At 35.8% G+C, this 23,345-nt stretch overlaps 1 protein-coding gene across 2 annotated transcripts; it reads left to right on the plus strand.

The window, feature by feature from the left end:
* Positions 1-1,980: 1,980 nt before the first annotated feature.
* Positions 1,981-19,399, plus strand: zic1 (zic family member 1 (odd-paired homolog, Drosophila)). 2 transcript variants are annotated; one of them, XM_062992030.1, is made up of 4 exons: positions 1,981-3,245; positions 3,704-3,867; positions 4,508-4,695; positions 19,337-19,399. In XM_062992030.1, coding segments are annotated over exons 1-4 (1,356 nt in total). In that variant the 5' UTR covers positions 1,981-2,242; the 3' UTR covers positions 19,338-19,399. The 2 variants fall into 2 exon arrangements, with proteins under 2 accessions (XP_062848100.1, XP_062848098.1); XM_062992028.1 differs by lacking the exon at positions 19,337-19,399 and having other exon boundaries at positions 4,508-5,612.
* Positions 19,400-23,345: the final 3,946 nt, after the last annotated feature.

A 23,345-nucleotide genomic window follows, 5' to 3' on the forward strand; every position in this document is an offset into this window, starting at 1 on the left:
AGAACCACAGTCCCACGTCTCTCTCTCTCTCTCTCTCTCTCTCTCTCTCTCTCTCTCTCTCTTTCTTTCTTTCTTTCTGTTTGGAATGAGGTGGAAAATGGACGGAGCAGAAGGCTGCAGTCCGGATTTGATTTTTCATGGCTCGTATGGCTTTGAACTGCAGCCGCCCGGAGCTTCCTGCAGTGAGAGTGCCACAAATCCCACTCGATAACTTCGACAAGCCACAACTTTTTTTCCCGCAAGAGTGACACATTACTGCATGACTGTCCCGCTCTCTAAGAACGCATAATAAAAAACAACACCCAAAGTTGGTTTTGTTATGTGTGCGTATATTTTACGAGGGTTGTAAATGGCTGTAGATGGGGAACTGTTTCGGCTGAAACAATAGTTCAAATCTAAAGCTAAATGCAATATCAATGTACATCAATATACACATTATATGGACAAAATATGAACACAAATTGCTAACAGATGTAATAAATCAGATATATGAAAGAATTATATGCTTTCATTTTTGCAGCAACAGTTTAGGGAAGGAAGGCCCTTTGTACCCCTGAGCCCAAAGCAGGGTCTATAATAGACACGAAGAAACGTTTGGTTCAAAGACACTCCAGTAGTCTGCACAGAACTCTGACTTCTATTGAGACTTTTCTGACCAGCATCAGTGCACAGCCATATTAATTCTCCTTTGACTGAATGGACACAAATTCCCACAGACATACTTCGAAGTCTTGTTAGAAGCCTTCCTATTTGTAATAGCTAGAAAGATCGCAGGTAATTTCATTTTAATACCATTTGTTTTTAAGATGGGGTGTCCAACAAGGTAATAGACAGGTGTCTCAATACTACTGTATATAATATACCGTAAAACATGTATATGTGTATATGTGTATGTATATATACAATGCTTATTGGTGCATTCAAAGCTTTGGTGTGTAATTGTTTGAGGATTTGAAGATACTATACAACTTTCAAAAGACTATTTCGACATTGGGTAGCATGGTAGCAATGGTAAGTGAACATCTAAATCGGTTCCGTAGTTCCGTGCTGAAGCATGATGGGTCGGACACATTTAATTCAAACTCGTTGTGTTTGCTGAATTATTTTATGCATTTATTTTTAGGCACCCTGTTATGATTCTGTTTTTGTTTGAATTGTTTTGTTTGCATTGTTAGGATTTTGGCAGCCGTAGTCACGTACTGCACCTTTAAATTCATTTGTGTGCTGTTTGGTTATTGAGCATTTTGTAACAAAGACTTTTTCCAGTACAAAAGGATTGCATGAGAAATAAACACACACCAATATATAACAATTAAGTGCACTTTTTAAAAAATGTGTCGGATAAGGTTACAGAAATGCTCTTTGCTGTGACTCTGTTGAGGAACCCTTTCTGGCAAATAACCTCTTGATGGCTGCCTTAATGAATAGATCAACCATGTTTCACCATACATGTTTTGTGCAAAGTTAATTCTGGAAAGGGAACAAAAATTCTTTAAAAAGGCTATTAATAACATTCCTGGGCCTTTTATTTTATAAGTCTTCTAGTCTATCTAGTCTTTATAAGTCTATTACTATCTATGTTTATTTAAAATGTTAAGCATGTCTAGCAGTGCTTTAGTTCTAATGTTATTGTTTAGATCTCATGGACCTGCTCTTGTTTTTTTTTCAGAATTTTAGAGCGAAATCAACAGTCAGGGTGCATCCTCACTATATACAATATAACGTAGATTAATGATGCAAACGGACCAATCGCGCCGGCTCTGAAGAAGCTGGCTCTGTTATTTGGCAAAAGGTGAATTTTAGTCTAAGGAGGGGTGAGGGAAAAGAAGCACACTCTCACCAATGGATGTCCACGCAAGGAGGCCACGTGATGTCCCCCCCCCCGCTCCCCTCCTTTCCCCTCCCCATTCATCAGGGGTGGACTGTGTGTTGTCTTTTCAATTCATTTATCTGCAGGAATGATTGTGACTATCAGTCCGCAGCAGCTCGACTCACAGAGGAGGAGGTGAAAAAGTTGGGGAGAAGATAAACCAGCAAAAAGAGAGAGCGACAATAATAATCGCACTGAGCGGATGAGTTGGACTTGGGAGGAAAACACTTTCCCTCTTCACATAAAAAGTAAATTGAACTAAATAGGAGATTGGAGAACAAGTCAGAGAAAGAAATAATCCCAGCAGAGATAGCTGTTACTGAGTTGTCTTGCACCTGATTTCTCTTGTTCTTCTCCGGTTGCGGGCTGAAGATGCTCTTGGACGCGGGAGCGCAGTATCCGGCGATCGGGGTGACTACTTTCGGTTCCTCCAGGCATCACTCAGCTGGAGAAGTGGCAGATCGCGAAGTGGCTTTGGGGATCAACCCGTTCGCCGACGGCATGGGCGCTTTTAAAATCAACCACGGCTCACATGAACTTGGTTCTGCGGGCCAGGCAGCGTTCTCCTCGCAGTCACCCGCCGGGTACGCGGCCGCAGCCGCCCTGGGACACCACCACCACCACCATCACCCAGCCACACATGTTGGGTCGTACTCCACGGCTGCAGCTGCAGCTTTCAACTCCACGAGAGACTTTCTCTTCCGAAATCGGGGGTTTGGAGACGCCACTGGTGCCCAGCATAGCCTTTTCGCCTCTGCCGCAGGAGGCTTCGGCGGGCCTCACGGGCACTCGGACGCCGCCGGGCACCTTCTCTTTCCGGGACTGCACGAGCAAGCTGCGACGCACGCGTCTGCCTCCAGCGTGGTGAACGGACAGATGCGCCTGGGATTCTCAGGAGACGTGTACGGACGGGCCGAGCAGTACGGCCACGTCGCGAGTCCCAGGTCCGAGCCGCACTACGCCTCCACGCAGCTGCACGGTTACGGTCCCGTCAACATGAACATGGCCGCGCATCACGGTGCCGGTGCCTTCTTTCGTTACATGAGACAACCGATTAAACAAGAGCTCATCTGCAAGTGGATCGAACCTGAGCAGCTCAGCAACCCGAAAAAGTCCTGCAACAAAACTTTCAGCACCATGCACGAGCTGGTCACCCATCTTACAGTGGAGCACGTTGGCGGACCTGAGCAGTCCAATCACATCTGTTTTTGGGAGGAGTGCGCACGGGAAGGGAAACCGTTCAAAGCCAAATACAAGCTCGTAAACCATATCAGGGTGCACACCGGTGAAAAACCGTTCCCGTGCCCATTCCCTGGTTGTGGCAAAGTGTTTGCCCGATCGGAAAACCTAAAGATTCACAAGAGGACTCACACAGGTAAGAAACATAATTATTCATTTTAACTTTAAAATGCAAAAAATAAAATAATAATCATTATAATAATAATAAGAAGAAGAAGAAGAAGAAGAAGAAGAAGAAGAAAAATACAAATTGCTTTAATATAACTGACCATTTGCTTCTGATTTTTTCCGACTTAGTTTTAAATAAAAACAAATTTAAGATTAAATCAGTTAATACATTTTTTTTTTTTAAAGTTTAAATTACATTATTTTAATGCATTCATTTAAATTAAATATGTCCATTACAACCATAAACATGTGCGGAAATTATTTATTATTTTTGTGCAATTTAATTAATAGAAAGATTAATAGAGAGATCTATTTACAGATTTACAAATCAGGGTTATTTTGCATTATACTTAAGAAGTTTTAAAAAAATGTTCTTTAATTAACTATGGTTTATTTATTTCTCTTTTTCTTTCTGGTTTTGTGTAGGTGAAAAACCCTTTAAATGTGAATTTGAAGGCTGTGACAGACGGTTTGCTAACAGCAGTGACCGAAAGAAACACATGCACGTCCACACGTCAGATAAACCATATCTGTGCAAAATGTGCGACAAATCATACACACATCCGAGCTCCCTTCGGAAACACATGAAGGTATGTATAACTAACACACACACACACACACACACACACACACACACTTTTTTAAATATATGCACTAAAAGGGAAACATGCACTATTATACCTTGAATTTAGTTGAATGAAAATGAGAGCAAAAATGAGAAAGCATTGCACATAGGTAATCTTAAACACATTTTGTTGATGCAGTTTGTTTTGGTAACAACTTTGTTGATGTAACAGTATTTATATCGAAATGGCGTACACATATAAATTACGTGAGTACTTATAAATTATTTTTAAATGTAAACTACAAATCGATTTTTTGAGGGGGTAACTACTTTGCTTACAAGCAATAACAAAAAAGGTTATACCTCCTTTTTATAATGCTTTATTTATTTTTTATGTATTTTTGTAGTTATTTTATGAAAAATAGTAATCGTATTTTCAACAAACGAGACCTCTTGTGCATATATGCACGAGACATCTCAAGACCGTGACATATAAGCTTACATTTTTGTTTTGTTTCAATTTCACCTTAAATACTCTATAATCGCGAGTTCACAAATCGTTTTATTGAAAAAAAACATTTAAACTTTTTATAAATGATGCTTATTACTTTGTCAAAATATATATTTTCTAATGTTACTTCTACATATCTACATTTTAATTCCAGGTTCACGAGTCAACGTCTCAAGGCTCGCAACCTTCTCCTGCAGCCAGCTCGGGCTACGAGTCCTCCACTCCCCCCACTATCGTGTCTCCTTCCACAGAGAACCAGAGCAGCAGTTCCATATCACCATCAGCCTCGTCCACGGTGCACCATACCACCACCTCCACCTTGGCCTCAAATTTTAACGAATGGTACGTGTAAATATTTTCAACAAAGAAAAAAAGACTGCAGAATTAAGACTGCTTGAAAATAAAAACAATCAGCCCATTTACAAAGGACCTTAAAAGGCAAATAAATAAAATGGAGAACTTCGATTGTTTTCTGGCTATATAGCAGAAAGAAAACAGTGCATGGACGTCTTTTCCTGATATAAATATATTTTTTATTTTTTTCTTTCCCTTTTTTTTTATTTTTTATTTTTTATTTTTTTATTCTTTTATGGGAGGGACTGCTCACCAGAAGATCAGTTGCATGCTATGAGCAGGTCAAAACGCCTGTCATTTTTGTACATAAAGATTTACCTAGTTTAAATTGTAATATTTTTATTTTGTAAATAGTCATAATACAGTTTAAGGGAATTTGTGAAAAATGTGGTCCCTAGATATATGGAAAATGAGAAGGCTTTACGAATATTGCGATGATTTAGTCTTGACTGAAAATACAGAATGTTATAGTTAATGTGTACCAAATGTGAATTACTCAGTATTATACCGTCTACACGTTTACCTAACCGATTATTAGTATTAATGTGCTTTTGTATCCAGTGCAACATTTCGTCTAAAGTCCAGTCTGAGTAGCAAAGTTGTTGTTATTTAATGTCATGTCGATAAATTGTGTAGTGAAAGCCTGAAACTCCGTGTCGATCTTGTTTATGTATAAGTGATAAAATATAAAACTGTTTATTGCAATGCCACTTTGCAAGAAATGATTACTTGTATACGGTTCGGTTTTTCCATATTTATCCGCATGTAAAGGACCGGGTAACTCATGTTAGAAATAGGCCTTATCCGTATTTATGGAGCAATGCGTTGGAAGGGTATGTAAAATTTAGATTTCCAAATAATGTTTGGTTACATTTCGTACAATATTAAAGAGTACAACCTTAAAATGCCTTCATTAGTTTTTGTTGCTTAAATTGTGCGCGTCGCAATTTTATTTTGATGAAAGTGAAGCCAATTGGCAAAAAACAACGCTAAACTACAGATCGCTAAAATAAATAGATAAATAAATAACATTGAAACAGCTTAGCCAGTCACACAGTATAGATTTCTTTATCTATTTATCCTATTAATAGGGTGAAAGGTTACATTTCTCAAAAAGTACAACTTTTAAAATGCCACTAATAGTTTTGTTTCCTAAACTGTTCAATTGACTGAATTATAAATGTTTATTACTAATAATGTTTTTTCTACTTCAGCTTTAGCACATTTATTTTTATTTACAACTCGCTAAAACAAACAAAAAATGTTGTATTTTTAGTATTTGCCGTTTTAAAGCAGAAAATAAATGAAATGTGTCATAACTGTAACCCGTAACAGCTCAACGCTGAAATTCAAATAGCTACAATTTACACAATGTAGGCGTTCTTTACCCTGCTCTTGAGCGTTGGGGCAATTGCGTCTTTTGTAGTTTGCATCACCTAATTCAGCAAGACGAATTATTTTTAAAGTAATTGCATTTAGTTCTTTTTCAGTTTAAACGCAACTCGATCGAGTCCCTGGTGTCATGTTAGCCTTTAAAACACGACAAGTCGTGACGGATTTATTTTATTTCGGCTATCAAGATGGTCCTTGCAAATTGCTGACGTTGCTTAATTGTTATGTCTAATTATGCCCTGATCCAATAGTTTTGCACAAGTGCGTAAGTGTGCGTTCCTTGTAACTGTGTGTGTGTCTGTGTGTGTGGTTGGGGTGTGTGTGTGTGTGGGGGGGGGGTGTTAGGGGGTGCACTTAAAGCCAGAAGTCTGAGAATCAGTGCTATAGGCTTTTGTTCCTCACTGCTTTGCTTGCTTTGCGTGCTTGAGCGCCCCATTAGTCAGAAAACACATCAAATAGATGCTCCAACTTTAGCACGCAAGAAAAAAGTAATGATCAAAAGTAACCTTAACCTTAGGCCTAGGCATGAAATTGATTTTTTTAAATTTTTGTTAAAGCTAAAAGAAAGCAGGTTTGTACCAGCTACATGAGCAGCACACAACTATAAATCGAAATAGGCACACAAATAAAATCTGCTCACAGCCACATTATTTATCAAATGCAAATGTTGAGCTGAAGTGAAAATTATTATATCTAGAATTTTACAAGATTGCACAAATCATTAACTAGTAAAATTAACAGCCGATATTATTATTATTATTATTATTATTATTATTATTATTATTTCCTACATTGTTGAATTAAGACAACCATTTCAGTACTGGGTTGGATTCGCTATACAGACGCTGATTCAAAGCGTTTATTTATTTACTTGTTAACCCTAGCTAATTGAGCTGACATTTTCGCTAAATATATTTTGGACTCAGTGTTGCTTCTGCAGACTTTACATATTTAACAGATGATTATTATTATTATTATTATTACTACTACTATTGTTATTATTATTATTATTATTATTAATATTATTATTATTATTATTATTATAGTAAGGTCTAGACAGTTTGGGTTGTACGCGATAACCTGCATTGTTTACAGTCACTTCCCTGGGGGTCTGCACAAGTGTACATGCTGCGCGTGCGAAAAAAAAAATAAATACACGGGCACATTGACCACTAATAACAATCCGGTGCGAATGCCTGATGCCTGATGTGATTTTTTCCTCAATAACATTCTTATTCTCTTCTTCACGGGCTATTAGCTTTGGAAATGTGTGAGTGATGGTAATAAAATGAACTGTTCGACTCTATTTAACACTCTATTCTAAGGTTCTGCTACATTTTCATTCATGCACCGTTAGTCTAGCAATAAAAAGTGTTATGTATTGATCTAAACAATGCAGTGCATATTTTTATGCTGTGTTAAAATGAAAGAAACATTTTTTCTTTATTTGTAGCTTTTATCACTCAGTATTAAGCAACACGTTGGCGTATCTTATATGTAGACCTGGGTGGCGACAAAAAAATAAATAAATAAAATAAAATAAAATAAATTTGCCTTTTAGGGGAAAATATGATAAACTAGTACTGAAATGAAAAGCATTTTTTTTTGTTACAGAAAACAACAACAACAACAACAATAGTAATAATAATTAACAATGCTTATATAATATTAATATAATTACAATGAAAAAAAAAACAACAACCAACAACAACATAGTCCAGGATGTAAAGAATGACAGTTGATGGTATAATAAATATAACTGTATAGAACTTGCATCAAGGGATCAGTAAGCTGTGTTTAGTCTCCAATAGCTATAGTTAGAGTGAACTACAAATGTTGTGGGTATCTGAGTTTAATTCAACACAAATACCTGCCGTCCGGCATATAAACGAAGTCAGTAATCGGCATGTGGAAGCTTTTAAGTCGCTGTAATATAAAAAAATCTAATCTAATGTAATCTAATCTAATTAAATCTAATCTAATCTAATCTAATCTAATCTAATCTAATCTAATATAATATAATATAATATAATATAACAATATAATATCGCATTGTTGTATATCATATAACAATATAGCAACATATTATTTTTACTTAATCCGTTGAGACTCTGCTACACGTCTTTCTTGTGTAACAACATTTTATCTTTATTAACCTTTTTGCCTATCATCTATCTATCTATCTATCTATCTATCTATCTATCTATCTATCTATCTATCTATCTATCTATCTATCTATCTATCTATCTATCTATCTATCTATCTATCTATCTATCTATCTATCTATCTATCTATCTATCTATCTATCTATCTATCTATCTATCTATCTATCTATCTATCTATCTATCTATCTATCTGAGGATGTGCTTTGTAAGAGCATATTACTACTAAAAGTCTGTTTAAACCAGCTCACGTAGTTACACCAGTCAGCGTTGACTTTCCAACATTGCGGCTTTTAAAGTTGGTAATGTGAAAGCAAAAGACAAAGCTGTAATTTCACTTCATAATGCATCTGCCTGAATTTTAATTCTAAGCACAATGCAATCCAATAAACATCCAAGGCACTTCCAAAAAAGGCATTATGTACTGTTATAATTACTTAAAATACTGTTGAAATCCAAACGAGTAAACAAAATCTTCTTCTATAAAGTAACATAGTAAACTTTGTTAAAAGAGATGTACAGAGTTAAACTGCATGAGCAGTGTTTTACTTATTTACTTATTTTATTTATTAATAAATAATATTTATTCATTTATTTTATTTCCTCTTAAATCATCTTTCTGTTGTGTTACTCTTAAAGGTTACATAACATTAACATGAATAGACATCTTTACATAGTAAACCAATGGAGTTTGACCATGCAGTGTGTACAAGCATATAGAAAAGTACTTATATAAAAAAGAATGGGTCGCTTGTGCATATATTAGCCTTATTTGTTACAGAACCCCTTCACACAGCATTGTGTTTTAGTTCATTAGACAGTAGTGTAGACACTAAATAGCCTTATTGTGTTTCTTCTATTAAAATGGTCTGGGATAAAATATGATTGTTCTACAGCTGCTTCCCAGAGACACATGTATTTTGTTTGCCATTTATACCCATGAAAAGTGAAGATAACTGGCATTTCTGCCCCCTTGTTCATATCTGACCTTTGGCTGACACTGAGTCTGTCGGGCTGGGGTGTGTGCTTTTACAATGCCCAACAAATCTTTTTAGAAACATGCACTAAAGTGCATTTATCATCATCCTACAAAGAAGCTCATGGCTTGAAATCAGCTTGGACATAGAAGGGCGTGCAGATTTAATTTGCATTATTTAAGTTATCATAACAGCTTTACATGAATAAAAATAAAACATGTATATGTTAGATATCTTAAGGCATTTTGTTTGATGGTTAGACACAAGGATAGTCATAATAATATGTTATGAAAAATATATATTTTTTTAAGGTTAATAGAATTCAGTAAAGCTGGTACAGTATGTCCACTGTTACTTTAATAAACCACAGTTATACAATGGCAAAGAACTGTGGCAATAAACAGCAGCTATAAAGAGTAAAATCCATAAGTAAGTAAGCAATCAATAGCACAAAATAAAATAATTACAAAATAACTATAGACTTTTTAAGATTTTTATGACAGTCTTAGAAAACATCCTTTTCTTTTTCTCCCCATCATCCTTCTGATACACACCACTAAAAAAGACACGTCAACTAACATGAGTCATAGGCTTTATATGAGCAATCCAGCATCAGTTGTGTCATTACACTCAGACCACAGAAGATTGGTGAAGCCACACACTAGTGTAGGTTGTCATGTTCCCCTGACAGTGTTGCTAAATGGGGTCATTCCAATTAGTTGTTTGTGACAGGGTGTAGAATTCTTGCAGGACTGTTAGTATTATTTGCTGTTTTTGTGTAAGATATTGAAATGCCCATTTTCCAGTCTCCCAAAACAAGACATATGGCATATAAGATTTGCAAACTAATGTGTGTGTGCATGCCAAAATTTACAAAACCACATATTTCTACATCTGAACATACACATGCATGCAAAGGAAACTGCATATCATATAATATAGCAATTCTATAATTACAAAAGTAAAAATTATAATAATTTATATTAGTTATAACAATAGAATTAGTAGATATGTTATTTAACTATGATACATAAAGTAAGTCATAGGACATTGACAGTTTCAGATATGTTTTACACCATTTCTTAAAAGCTTTTAAAATGGTTATTAATTGTTGATTAAACTGGCAATAAAATACACTTTTCGTGCCCACAAAAATGATTCCATTGTGTTTAATATCACCACTTACAAATTGCCAGGTGGTGCAACCACACAATCACATATTTCATTTTTTCATGTGCGTTGCACAGCAGTGCAATTTATAGAGTGTTGCACAGCAACATTGCAACATCCTAGGAACCTGGCTCCAATCATCCCATGACTTTGAGGGGTTTCGTGTGATTTTTCCATATTTTTTGTGGGGGTCTTCCTTGTTACTCTTACCTTCAAATACATACAGGAGGTGCAATGGACTGGTGCCTGGCTAGGATGTATTGCCTGTTTTGCACCAAATGTTTCTGGGTAGCACCTGACCAGCATTTATAAATGATTAGTTAATAAAAAAAAGTTTGCAGGTACAAGCATCTGTTGTGTGTGTAAATTGCATTTATGAGTGTAGATCATACTATTTGTATATTATATACCCAGTCTTAAACCATTATAAGATCATAATGGTCGCTTGGGGGGATTTGCTTATGAAGTAATACCTCACCCAAGAAAAACTACTACTACTACTACTACTACTACTACTACTAATAATAATAATAATAATAATATTAATAACAATAATAATGATAAAAGACGACGAAGAAGAGCAGATTAAAATAAGCATATATTTTTTTTATTAATAATAAAATTTGACATGCAAAAAGACACATTATGACAGTGGCCACATATGTAAAATAAAAAGAAAACGTAGTGCAGGTCTGCTTTGTTGAGATTAATAATAATAATAATAATAATAATAATAATAATAATAACAATAACAATAATAATAATAATAATAATAACAAACAATAATAATAATAATAATAATAATAATAACAAACAATAATAATAATAATAATAATAATAATAATAATAATAATAATAATAATAATAATTTCACCAGTAAAGGGTAATGTAGCTTCTCTGTTTAGTTCTATTATTTTAAGATATTTATTAATACCTACCACATCTACTTAAAAATAAGAAGAAAAAAATCACCTGTTTACTTAGCAAAAGCAAGCTTAAATGAGAGAAACATTTTCTTGTATTCTTTTGCATGTAGTGTCATTACGTCAGTTTGTATTTTATTTACCCGTCACAGATGAGGCAGCTTGTGGACATCTGCTCTTTTAATTGCATCTCATCAGTATAATAAATGATAAAATCTGGAGGTGAAGCAGTAGATTGGAACACTTGGATAATGGCACTTCAAATAGTGCCTGGAAAGGTTATTTGTTAAAGGAGTAATTTGTAAACTTAATGCATTTTATAAAAATGGCATGTTTTGTGTCTTTGTGCGCTTCACTGGACAAACAGCGGAATTAGTTCATAAGAAATGTATGGGCACGTCCCCAGTATCCAGATTAACAAATACATTTACTACATCTTGTTCTTCACATCCTGCCTTTTACAATAAAACAGCGTTTTGATTGCATGGTTCTAAACACCAACAGACAGTTTTGTATAATATGTATCCTATAAAACAAGGATCACACTTTTATAAGCAAGCTGTGAGTACTTAATGCAGGTTTTTCCATAGATGATGACAAAGCCTTATGTAGTGAGTGAAATAAGAACAAGCCCTTGCATGACTGTTAAGTTCTGATTTTTTTTTTTTTTTTTTTTTTTTTTTTTTTTGGAAAGGCCAAGAATGTAGTGCTTCTACTGTAAGGATGAATATCAACCATCGACTAAGATTTCAAGTGCTTGGTTGGAATGGAATAGAGAAAGCTAATTAAAAAGAGGCCATAAACAATTTCTCCAATTAACATAATCACTGACCTCATTAATATTGTGCACTGAACCACAAAAGAAAACTTGCAGCTCTTTGTAATGAGACACCAAAGACATGGTTTCTCTAAAACTGCTGATACCATCACTATACATACTCTACTTCTTAAAATCAGGCTTTTTTTGTTTTGTGTTGTTTTGTTTTCTTAGTTTTCACAATGTATTTGCTATTGCAAAGTAAACAAGGAAATCTTAGTCTTGACACGCAGTGCAACGTGTGACTGGTGCACCATTTAGTGAGAAATTCAGTAGGCACCAGGGTAATCTTATCTTTGAGTAAGTGTTAAAATGTTAGATGCTGGGGGTGTAAACAATAATTGTTTTTACATTTTAATGGTATGAAATCAGTGATATTTTATGCATAGTTTTTTTGCATCTAACTGCATTATATTGCTGTAAACTAAATTTCTTAATATGTTATTTATTATTAATTTTTATGTCCAAGTATTATGTAATAATGTATTAATCTGAGCACATTTCCATACAGTTTCAAAGGTTTACATACATCAGTTCTGGGAGCAGTACTTTTGCTGCTTCTCAGTGATTGTAATACATCCTTGTTTTCGAAACAGAAACAAAAAACAAACTTACCATTGTATAAGGGTGTGGCTTTTTTAAAATATACTGCATTATATATATATATATATATATACACATAAAGTTCTATAATTAAACTTGATGGCACTATATCCTGATACCTCTTTGGTAATTATAATTGACTACACATGGTGACTTCATGGTGCTCATATGAATACGGCTAGTTGAAATGCACCCTTTAACAGGTACACAACAATGCTCTGTTGCCTAGATCAGGAAATAAATTGATAAATAAATTGGTACAGATACCTGATGCATATTATTATTATTATTATTTAATTTTAGAAATAGTTTTCTTCAAAAACATACCTCTCACTGACTCTACTGTCACTGAATATTGATGACATGGCTGTCCTACCAGACTTCAGCTTCTTAACAGTTCCTGGTTGCCAATATCTAAGTCTTCTATTAATGATCTGCAATACTCTGTAGAAGACACATCTGGACTGCAGGCAGGACAGTCAAGCACATTATCCTTGTGTCTATGAAGCCATGCTGTTGTAGTGCCTACCTTGCTATAATAACCATGGACTTTGCTTTGATGGTAGCATATGTCCTACCTATTTTTCCTTTAGAAGGTTTACATACATTAACACTGGACATGAACAGTATGTCATGGCAGTTCTGGGATTGGATTTCTGCAGCACTACTTTTGCTGCTTCTCAGTAATTGCAATACATTACTTTTTTCCAAACAAACAAACGAATTTCCATTTAATAAGGGTGTATTTCCATTTTTATAAGGTACCTTGTAACTCAACATCCCCTAAACTCAAAATCTTTAAAACTCAATGCCCTTCGTCAAGAAATTTGTACTTTTAAACTCAACGTTTCCCTTAAACTCACCGTGTGTGCGGCTGCTGTTTTGTTTAGCACTCGACTTGAGCATTGCGGTCATTAAAGTGCGAATACGAGACAAATCTGCATTTGTGTGGAATAACCGTCAAATCCACTCTGAAAGCGTCGGCATGTACTGTATCTGCGTTTAGCTGGATTTTCCTCCTGTTTCACTTTTAAACTTGTGTTATAGCTCGGGGTGCTGAGAAATTTTGAGAATCAGCATTTCAGAGAGTCTAAAATGCTTATCATTTAAAAAAGCTTAATGTGACTTAATGTATTAAAAGAATGACATAGAAAAACTAAAAATATCTGAATTATTACTGCTCCCCACTAATTAAGGAAACAATAAAGAAGTTAAAGTAAAGAGTTTTAGGTTGTATTTTTTAATGATTTTAACAATTTTTTTTTAATTGTATTTCAATGTTTTTTTTTTATATTATATTAGTGTTATTTTCAGCGTATAAGTGTCAAAAACAACCCAATTATTTTACACAAGCCTAAAATGTATGCAGTTCTACGGGACCAGTAAACGCATTAACAGGTTTTTCATACATCCTTATGGGAAAAAAAAATACTAGATTACATACACTGATCAGCCATAACATTAAAACCACCTCCTTGTTTCTACACTCACTGTCCATTTTATCAGCTCCACTTACCATATCAAAGCACTTTGTAGTTCTACAATTACTGACTGTAGTCCATCTGTTTCTCTACTACTTTTTAGCCTGCTTTCATCCTGTTCCTTAATGGTCAGGACCTTCATAGGACCATTACAGAGCATGTATTATTTAGGTGGTGGATCATTCTCAGCACTGCAGTGACACTGACAAGGTGGTGGTGTGTTAGTGTGTGTTGTGCTGGTATGAGTGGATCAGACACAGCAGCGCTGCTGGAGTTTTTAAATACCGTGTCCACTCACTGTTCACACTATTAGACACTCCTACCTAGTTGGTCCACCTTGTAGATGTAAAGTCAGAGACGATCACTCATCTATTGCTGCTGTTTGAGTTGGTCATCTTCTAGACCTTCGTCAGTGGTCACATGACGCTGCCCACGGGGCGCTGTTAGTTAGATATTTTTGGTTGGTGGACTATTCTCAGTCCAGCAGTGACAGTGAGGTGTTTAAAAACTGCATCAGCATTGCTGTGTCTGATCCACTCATACCAGCACAACACACACTAACACACCACCACCATGTCAGTGTCACTGCAGTGCTGGGAATGATCCACCACCCAAATAATACCTACTCTATAGTGGTCCTGGGAGAGTCCTGACCATTGAAGAACAGAATGAAATGGGGCTAACAAAGCATGCATGGTTTAAAGTTTGTTTAAAACTGCATGAAAGATTCAACTATCTAAAAACCATGTGTCTTCAAGCTAAATTGCAAGGAATTTAGATCCCATCCACATTACACAACTTTATTAAAGTATTAAGACCTTTTAGAGAAATCATCGATGCTGGTGCACTTTGGTAAACATTATACCATTATTTCCATCTACTACTATAAAATAAAGTATAAAGTAAATCCAGACCTGTTGGAATATTTCCAGTTAAACAAAATAAACATTTATTGCCTAGTATTAATTCATATATTCCAAGAAAGCACATTATTTGTTCCTGTTTTAAATGTTGGAACATTCAGAAAGCACATTATCTGTTCTCATTTTAAATGTTGGACATTTCAGAAAGCACATTATCTGTTCTCAATTTAAATGTTGGAAAATTCAGGTTTTTACTAGTGACTGCAAGAACATCATGTTGCAGTTTTCAACAATGCAGGGCCTTAAATGCAATAAACACATTAATCTTTGCTTGGCATGTTCACATTACTTCAATTTACATTATTTATTTCTATAGAGAAATGTACAACAGACTCTGGATCATGAATGTAAATAGTGTGTCTCAGAGCTTATGTTGCCTTTACTATTCATTACTGGTTTAACTGAAGGTGGATTGACCCAGAGCTTGCCTCAGATCATGCTTGTGAATGCTTTTCTATTCTAGTGCTGCTTAACTTGTGCACAGCATTAAACACTACTGACTATTAAATGTTGGTAAAAATGATTTGCTAAAACAGATTCATTTTACTTAATATATGTACTGTAGTATATTTGGTCTAATTCACTTTATACTTGCTGTCTGTTAAATTCTGCAGACCTCCTGAAGCCATTTAGCCCATTCTGAACACTTTGTTTAACAGAGTGATTCCCTAGGATCACTTGCAGCCCATCCAGTGAAAGGTATTTTTCTTATATTGCTCCATAAACTCAGAGTCCCAGTGGATGTTAGGAATGCAGGATCTGTAACAGTCATTAAATCTAAATTAAAAACCTTGTTCTTCAACCTGGCCTATTAATAGCTCTTGTAATTAAATAAAACATTGACTGAAGTCATTTTGAGTCATTTTTAAATCGAGTAAATATTACAACTGTAATATGCTTGGTAAAGCAAGATTTGAGACTTAAATGTGATATAATAATACAGTTGACTACAAACATTTGTATTATTATTATTATTAGTAGTAGTAGTAGTAGTAGTAGTAGACGCTTTGGTGGCAATTGGTAAATTATGCTAGCCTGCTACTGCCGGGATCCAGGGTTCAAATCTCCAGTGGTGCTATTGGCCAGTCAGGTGTCTACCTAAAGACATGACTGGCTATGTCTGAGGAGGGGGTGGCCAAAGCCCCGCAATGGATTGGTGTCTTGTCTGGGGTTTGTTGCTGCATTGAGCACTGTGACTTTTGGGAAACCTAATCCACCCTGACCATAATCAGAAGCGGTGACAAAACATTAAAATGAAATTATTATTATTCATCAGCCATTAAATCATTTGTCCTACTTCATCCAATTCACATCTCCTCCATCCCACCAATTCCATCCCTACCATCCACTTTAAGTAAGTTAAGTTAAGCTAAAAAGTCAAAAATAGATTTTTTAGCTTGATCTTAGAATTAGAATTGATCTTTAATAGAGAATAATAAGAATAACCCATGATCATTTTTAATACAGTATCAAAACTTTCTTGAAATATAACAGGACTTGAATCTAAAATATAGTAATGATTTTCTAACATTCTTTAATGATAAGAATAAATAAAATTTTAAAGTCCTACTTACCCCCAAGAAAGCAGCAATACACTTTCAGCAGCAGGGCGTCACAGTGGCTAAGTGGGTAGCACTGTCACCTCACAGCAAGAAGGTCCTGGGTTCAATCCCTAGGTGGGGCGGTCCTTTCTGTGTGGAGTTTGCATGTTTTCCCCGTGTCTGCGTGGGTTTCCTCGGGGGCTCCGGTTTCCTCCCACAGTCCAAAGACATGCAAGTGAGGTGAATTAAAGATACTAAATTGCCCATGACTGTATTCAATATAACCTTGTGAACTGATGAACCTTGTGTGTAATGAGTAACTACCGTTTCTGTCATGAATGTAACCAAAGTGTAAAACATGACGTTAAAATCCTAATAAACAAACAAACTTTCAGCAGCATGAATGGTAGTATATTCAACAATGTTACCCACCTAAATTCCTTTAATCCAATCTCCAAAAATAAGTTAGCTTCATTGAGAAAATCAGCTAAGACATCATCATGTATACATGACCCTATATCTACTCGCTTACTTAAAGATTTACTCAGTGCCATTATAGAGTCCTTGCTTACCATATAAATACAGCCCTTAGCCTTGGAAATGTACCCAAATCATTTAAATGTTCAGTTATTAATCCACTGATTAAAAACCTAATCTTGATCAATATGTGCTGTCTAATTATAGACATTATAATTATAGATTTTAAACCTTACTTTGGTTTTAAATATTCTAGAAAGAAGAGGTTTAACAATTATGTTCTTATCTGCTCAGAAACAGTATTCACAAAACATTTCAATCAGGATTTAGACCCACCATAGTAATGAAATTAATTAGGTTAGTTAATGATCTACTAATGTTCCCTGATAATGGACATGTTTCTTTTTTGTTCTATTAGATCTTAGTGCAGTGCTTGATAGTGTAGATTATTATATTTTACTAAACTGCTAAAAAATACAGTAGGTGTTAGAGGACTCACACTGTTTTGGCTTATTTGCTAGCTAGAACTACAAAGTTTGATCATATTAGTCCTTTTCTATCATCGCTGCACTGGCTGCCAATTAAATTCAGCATTAATTACAAAATACTTTTACTATCAGGGACATCGTGAGCTGGCACCACAGTATTTGAATAAACTTACTGAGCACTACAACCCTGCATTTTAACTTTGTTCTCAAGTTGCAGGTCTACTCTATTTCCAAAAATCACAGCATGGGGATGAGCGTTCTCATATACAGCCCCACAACTTTGGAATAACCTTCCCGGAAGTCAAACTTAGTCCCAACCATCACGCCTAGATTAAAACCATATTTATTTACTCAAACTTTTGATTAGTCTTTACAACCTCAGAATTTCTATCTTATTTCTATATTTTAAATAAGCTGTAATAATTAGGAGGCAAAGTCGCATGCACTGTGGACAGGACCACCACAGAGCAGGTATTATTTGGGTGGTGGGTGGTGTGTTAGTGTGTGTTGTGCTGGTATGAGTGGATAAGAAACAGCAATGCTGATGGAGTTTTTAACCCTTTGATGCACAACCTGGGTCAAAAGTGACCCAACTGAGTTTTTATTTTCTTTTTATTTTATTTTATTTTATTATCTTTGCAATAAATTAATTTCGTCATTCAAGCTTCATGAATTCCTCAAATAACTTGTTTTTGATAATCACAAATCCTTATTTCAGTTTTATATTTTTTACTTTTTTAATAAAAAATATTTTTGTATCACTACCCTTCTAATGCACAACATGGGTCAAAAATGTATTACTTATGTATTACTTATGTATTTACTATGAAATTTGACAGACACTACTGACATTTGTAAGTGTTTGTAGTCAAAAACATATTTACTGATCTTTTGAAAGACAACCAAAGATTAGGCTCATGAATCTTGAATATGTCCAATACTATTTGCTTGCTAGCTGTTTACATATTCTAGTATAGATAGCTTTTATTAGCTAAGACAGCAAATACATGAATAACTGACATGTGCATATGAAAATATTCTTGAATGGATGAATATGGGTCATTTTTTACCCATGTTGTGCATCAGAAGGAGTTTGCTTAGCTTGTGCATCAAAGGGTTAAACACCTCACTGTCACTGCTGGACTGAGAATAGTCCACCAACCAAAAATATCCAGCCAACAGCGCCGTATGGGCAGCGTCCTGTGACCACTGATGAAGGTCTAGAAGATGACCACCTCACACAGCAGCAATAGATGAGCGATCGCCTCTGACTTTACATCTACAAGGTGGACCAACTAGGTAGGAGTGTGGACACTGTATTTAAAAACTCCAGCAGCGATGCTGTGTCTGATCCACTCATACCAGCATAACACACACTAACACACCACCACCATGTCAGTGTCACTGCAGTGCTGAGAATCATCCACCACCTAAATAATATCTGCTCTGTAGTGGTTCTGACCATTGAAGAACAGGGTGAAATCAGGCTGAAAAACATATGTAGAGAAACAGATGGACTACAGTCAGTAATTGTAGAACTACAGAGTGCTTCTATATGGTAAGTGGAGCTGATAAAGTGAGTGTAGAAACAAGAAGGTGGTTTTAATGTTACAGCTGATCATTGTATTTTGTTAATATCACATTTTAAGCATTGTTTCTGTGTTCTTTTTCTAAGACGACTCCTGACGTGAACCTTTTCACCAACCTGAGGCGGAAGCATGTAGGTTCAAGGCTGCCGTGTGTTGGAAATTGGCGATAACTGCACTCAAAATGTCCAGAAACTCTCCAATTGACTTGATTTTTATTCATATTTTTTTTGTTTTTCACTTAACTTTTGTTTTAAATTATATTATTATTATTATATTATTATCTCATCATATTCTAAATGACTCACTGTCCACTGACTTACTGTATCCTCTAGATCATTTAAAGAGGATGTCGAGTCTGTTGAGTCTGACTCCTCAGGAAAGTTTTTACCTGCCACTCTTGCCCTCGACTTGCCTATCAGGGGGTTTTAGTCCTGAAATCTGTAAAGTTGCTTTGAGACAATGCCCATTGTAAAAAGCACTATATAAAAACATTGAATTTGACACACAGAAAGGACCCAGACTGCTTTACTAACCGAGGACCTCTTCGCTGTAAGGTGACAGTGCTTCCCACCAAGCCACTGTGCCGCCCTGAGTACTGGTATAACAATACATTATTAAAGGATATTGATGTCTCAGGAAAACTGAGATTAGCAGTAAGTTATCCAGCTGCTTTCATATTTGTGAAGCACTTAACTTAACTATTTAATTTTATTTATTTATTAGGATTTTAACATCATGTTTTACACTTTGGTTACATTCATGACAGAAACGGTAGTTACTCGTTACACAAGATTCATCAGTTCACAAGTTCAACGTCATACACAGTCATGGACAATTTTATATTTCCAATTCACCTCACTTGCATGTCTTTGGACTGTGGGAGGAAACCGGAGCTACCGGAAGAAAACCCACGCAGACACAATGAGAACATGCAAACTCCACACAGAAAGGACCCAGACCGCCCCGCCTGGGAATCGAATCCAGGACCTTCTTGCTGTGAGGCAACAGTGCTACTACCTATTTAAAATAAACTGCCGAAAATGCAATAGTGCCAAATTCTACTTTTAATAAGACTATTTTTATTTTTATTCTGACCAATCCAAGCTAGTTTACCAGCATGTAATATATAGACATTCAGACACCATTATGGGGATAGTTCATTTCTACAATTATTGGAACAGTGCTAGTAGATGTATAACTCACGAAAATTACGTTCATTATAACATCTTTTGGGCTCTTTAAAATAAACTGTTATTCTGTTTGTATTTGTTGGCTGAGCTCCTGTGTTTCCGCAGAGAATGAGATTTTTTTTTTTTTCCTCCCAGAGATTGTATTTTTTTTCCTGGCCTAATGTTCAGTAGTCCCCTGGACTTATTATTTTCTACTTTTTAGACCTGGTAGTCCAGAGTTTCATATTAACAGTTAGCAAACTGCTTACCTGTTTATGAAATGCAAACATTACATATTTTAAATAACAAATATTATGCTATATTCAAAAATAAATAAATGTTAATGAATATGATCTAAGGGTAAACTGTGAACACTGCAAGCTAGTTTACTGGCTAGTAATTTGAGCGCATTTCTCTAGACTCTTTAGCATTAAATCATAATCATTGTCATCATCATCATGATTCGCATGTTTTACCACCGCTTTATCCTGGTTAGGGTCATGGTGGGTTTGGCTTTTCCAGAATTACTGGGCGCAATGCGGTAACACACCCCGGACCGTATGCCATTCTATTGCAGGGCCACTCTACCCCCTCCCCCTTTCCATTTATATTTGTGTTATATTTAATAAATTGCTAAGAATATCAGTTCATTTTATTGTCATCACCTGCTTTACCCTGTTCAGGGTCAGGCTGGGTAAATTTTCACAGGGAAACACTGAGCACAGCGTGCCGCTAAGTGGGTAGCACTGTCGCCTCACAGCAAGAAGGTCCTGGGTTTGATCCCCAGGTGGGACGGTTCGGATACTTTCTGTGTGGAGTTTGCATGTTCTTCCCGTGTCTGCTCCGGTTTCCTCCCACAGTCCAAAGACATGCAAGTGAGGGGAATTGAAGATACTAAATTGTCCAGGACTGTGTTTGATATAACCTTGTGAACTGATGAACCTTGTGTGATGAGTAATTACTGTTCCTGTCATAAATGTAACCAAAGAGTGTAAAACATGACGTTAAAATCCTAATAAATCAAACAAAAAGTCACATTTCTCTAGACTTTTTAGTATTTCAAGATCTTGGAATTTTTCATCATCATTTTCAACATCATTATCATTGTCATCATAATCATTTGCATGTTTTACCACCGCTTTATCCTGCTTAGGGTCATGGTGGGTTTGGCTTTTCCAGAATCACTGGGCGCAATGCAGTAACATACCCCGGACAGTATGCCATTCTATTGCAGGGCCACTCTACCACTTCCCCTTTCCATTTATTTTTGTGTTACATTTAATAAGAATATCAGTTCATTTTGTTTTCATCCCCTGCTTTACCCTCTTCAGGGTCAGGCCGGGTCAATATTCAAAGGAAAACACTGAGCACAGTGGCACGGTGGCTAAGTGGGTAGCACTGTCGCCTCACAGCAAAAAGGTCCTGGGTTCAATCCCCAGGTGGGGCGGTCCAGGTCCTTTCTGTGTGGAGTTTGCATGTTCTCGCCGGGTCTGCATGGGTGTCCTCTGGGTGCTCCGGTTTCCTCCCACAGTCCAAAGACATGCAAGTGAGGTGAATTGGAGATACAAAATTGTCCATGACTGTGTTTGACATTAAAACTTGTGAACTGATAAATTTTGTGTATCAAGTAACTACCGTTTTTGTCATGAAGGTAACCAAAGTGTAAAACATGACATTAAAATTCTAATAAATAAACAAACTACCCCCCTTCCTGTTTATATTTGTGTAACATTTAACAAATTACTAAGAATATCAGTTCATTTCATTTTCATCACCTGCTTCATCCTGTTCAGGGTCAGGTTGGGTCAATTTTAATTTTTACCGTAAACATGGGTTCAATCCATCGCAGGGCTTTGGCCATCCCACCTTAGACATTGTCAATCATAGCATAATACACCACTGCACCACCTGAGCTGCTAAGAATATGATCATGTTAAAATATAACTCTACTGATTTCTGTGTGTAATCTGTGTTAAATAGGTGACCAGCTAATAATTGTAGAACATTGGTCATGCCTCCTTAGGATTTCAAGGCACTTGTATAGCGATGTTTAATTCCTGCAATAATTGGAAAGATAAAAGTAACGCAATCCAGAGGATTTACTATCAACATAACAGCAATGGGCGCTCAGGTTCAGATTAAGGGAAATGGACTGGGCTCCTTTATAGTACATGTGCATGTTAAATAATGACTGCACATAAAACCATTCTGCCATTACCATACAGCACCTCTTATGCATCGTTTTATAGCGGTCAGAACAAATGGTCTGTGTGACACTACAAACCCCATTTCCAGAAAAAGTGGAACATTTTGTAAAATGCAATCAAACAAAGAATCTGTGAGTTGATAATTCTCTTGTATCTTTATTTAACTGATACAAGTAGAAAGATTTTGATGTTTTTACTGATAATTTTCATTGTTTTGTTTATATAAACACATTTAAAATTTGATGAGTGCAACCTACTCAAAAAAGGTTTGGACAGAGACATGTGTAGCACTGTCAGCTTCCCTGTTAATGAGGATGTTTAAAGGTTTGGGAACTGAAGAAAGTAATTGTTGCAGAAATTCTTCTCCATTTCTGCTGGATTTTTGCTCAACGCGAGACTTTAGCTGTTCAACAGTCTGTGGTTGCCGTGGTCTGATTTTCCACTTCATGATGCACTGTACATTTTCAATAGGATACAGATCTGGACTGCTGGCCAGTCAAGCACACTCACTCAGTCTTTATGAAGTCAATATAACTTTAATATAACTTTTCACTCTATTTCGCTTCTGTCCCAACTATTTTTGAGTGTGTTACAGACATCAAATTCTGAATTTGTTTCTGTTTACAAACTACAATAAAGTTGATCTTTCTTCTTTTGTCAGTTAAATAAAGATTAAAGAGAATTAACAAATCACTCTTTTTTATTGCATTTTACAAAAT

Source organism: Trichomycterus rosablanca, chromosome 3, assembly GCF_030014385.1.
Source record: "Trichomycterus rosablanca isolate fTriRos1 chromosome 3, fTriRos1.hap1, whole genome shotgun sequence".
In the NCBI taxonomy this organism is placed as follows: Eukaryota; Metazoa; Chordata; class Actinopteri; order Siluriformes; family Trichomycteridae; genus Trichomycterus; species Trichomycterus rosablanca.

Excerpts from the sequence above, each read along its gene's own strand:
- zic1 (XM_062992028.1), top strand. The coding sequence starts at position 2,243 with ATGCTCTTGGACGCGGGAGCGCAGTATCCGGCGATCGGGGTGACTACT. Across the intron at positions 3,246-3,703 it reads TCACAAGAGGACTCACACAG|GTGAAAAACCCTTTAAATGT; the intron begins GTAAGAAACATA and ends GGTTTTGTGTAG. Across the intron at positions 3,868-4,507 it reads CCCTTCGGAAACACATGAAG|GTTCACGAGTCAACGTCTCA; the intron begins GTATGTATAACT and ends TTTTAATTCCAG.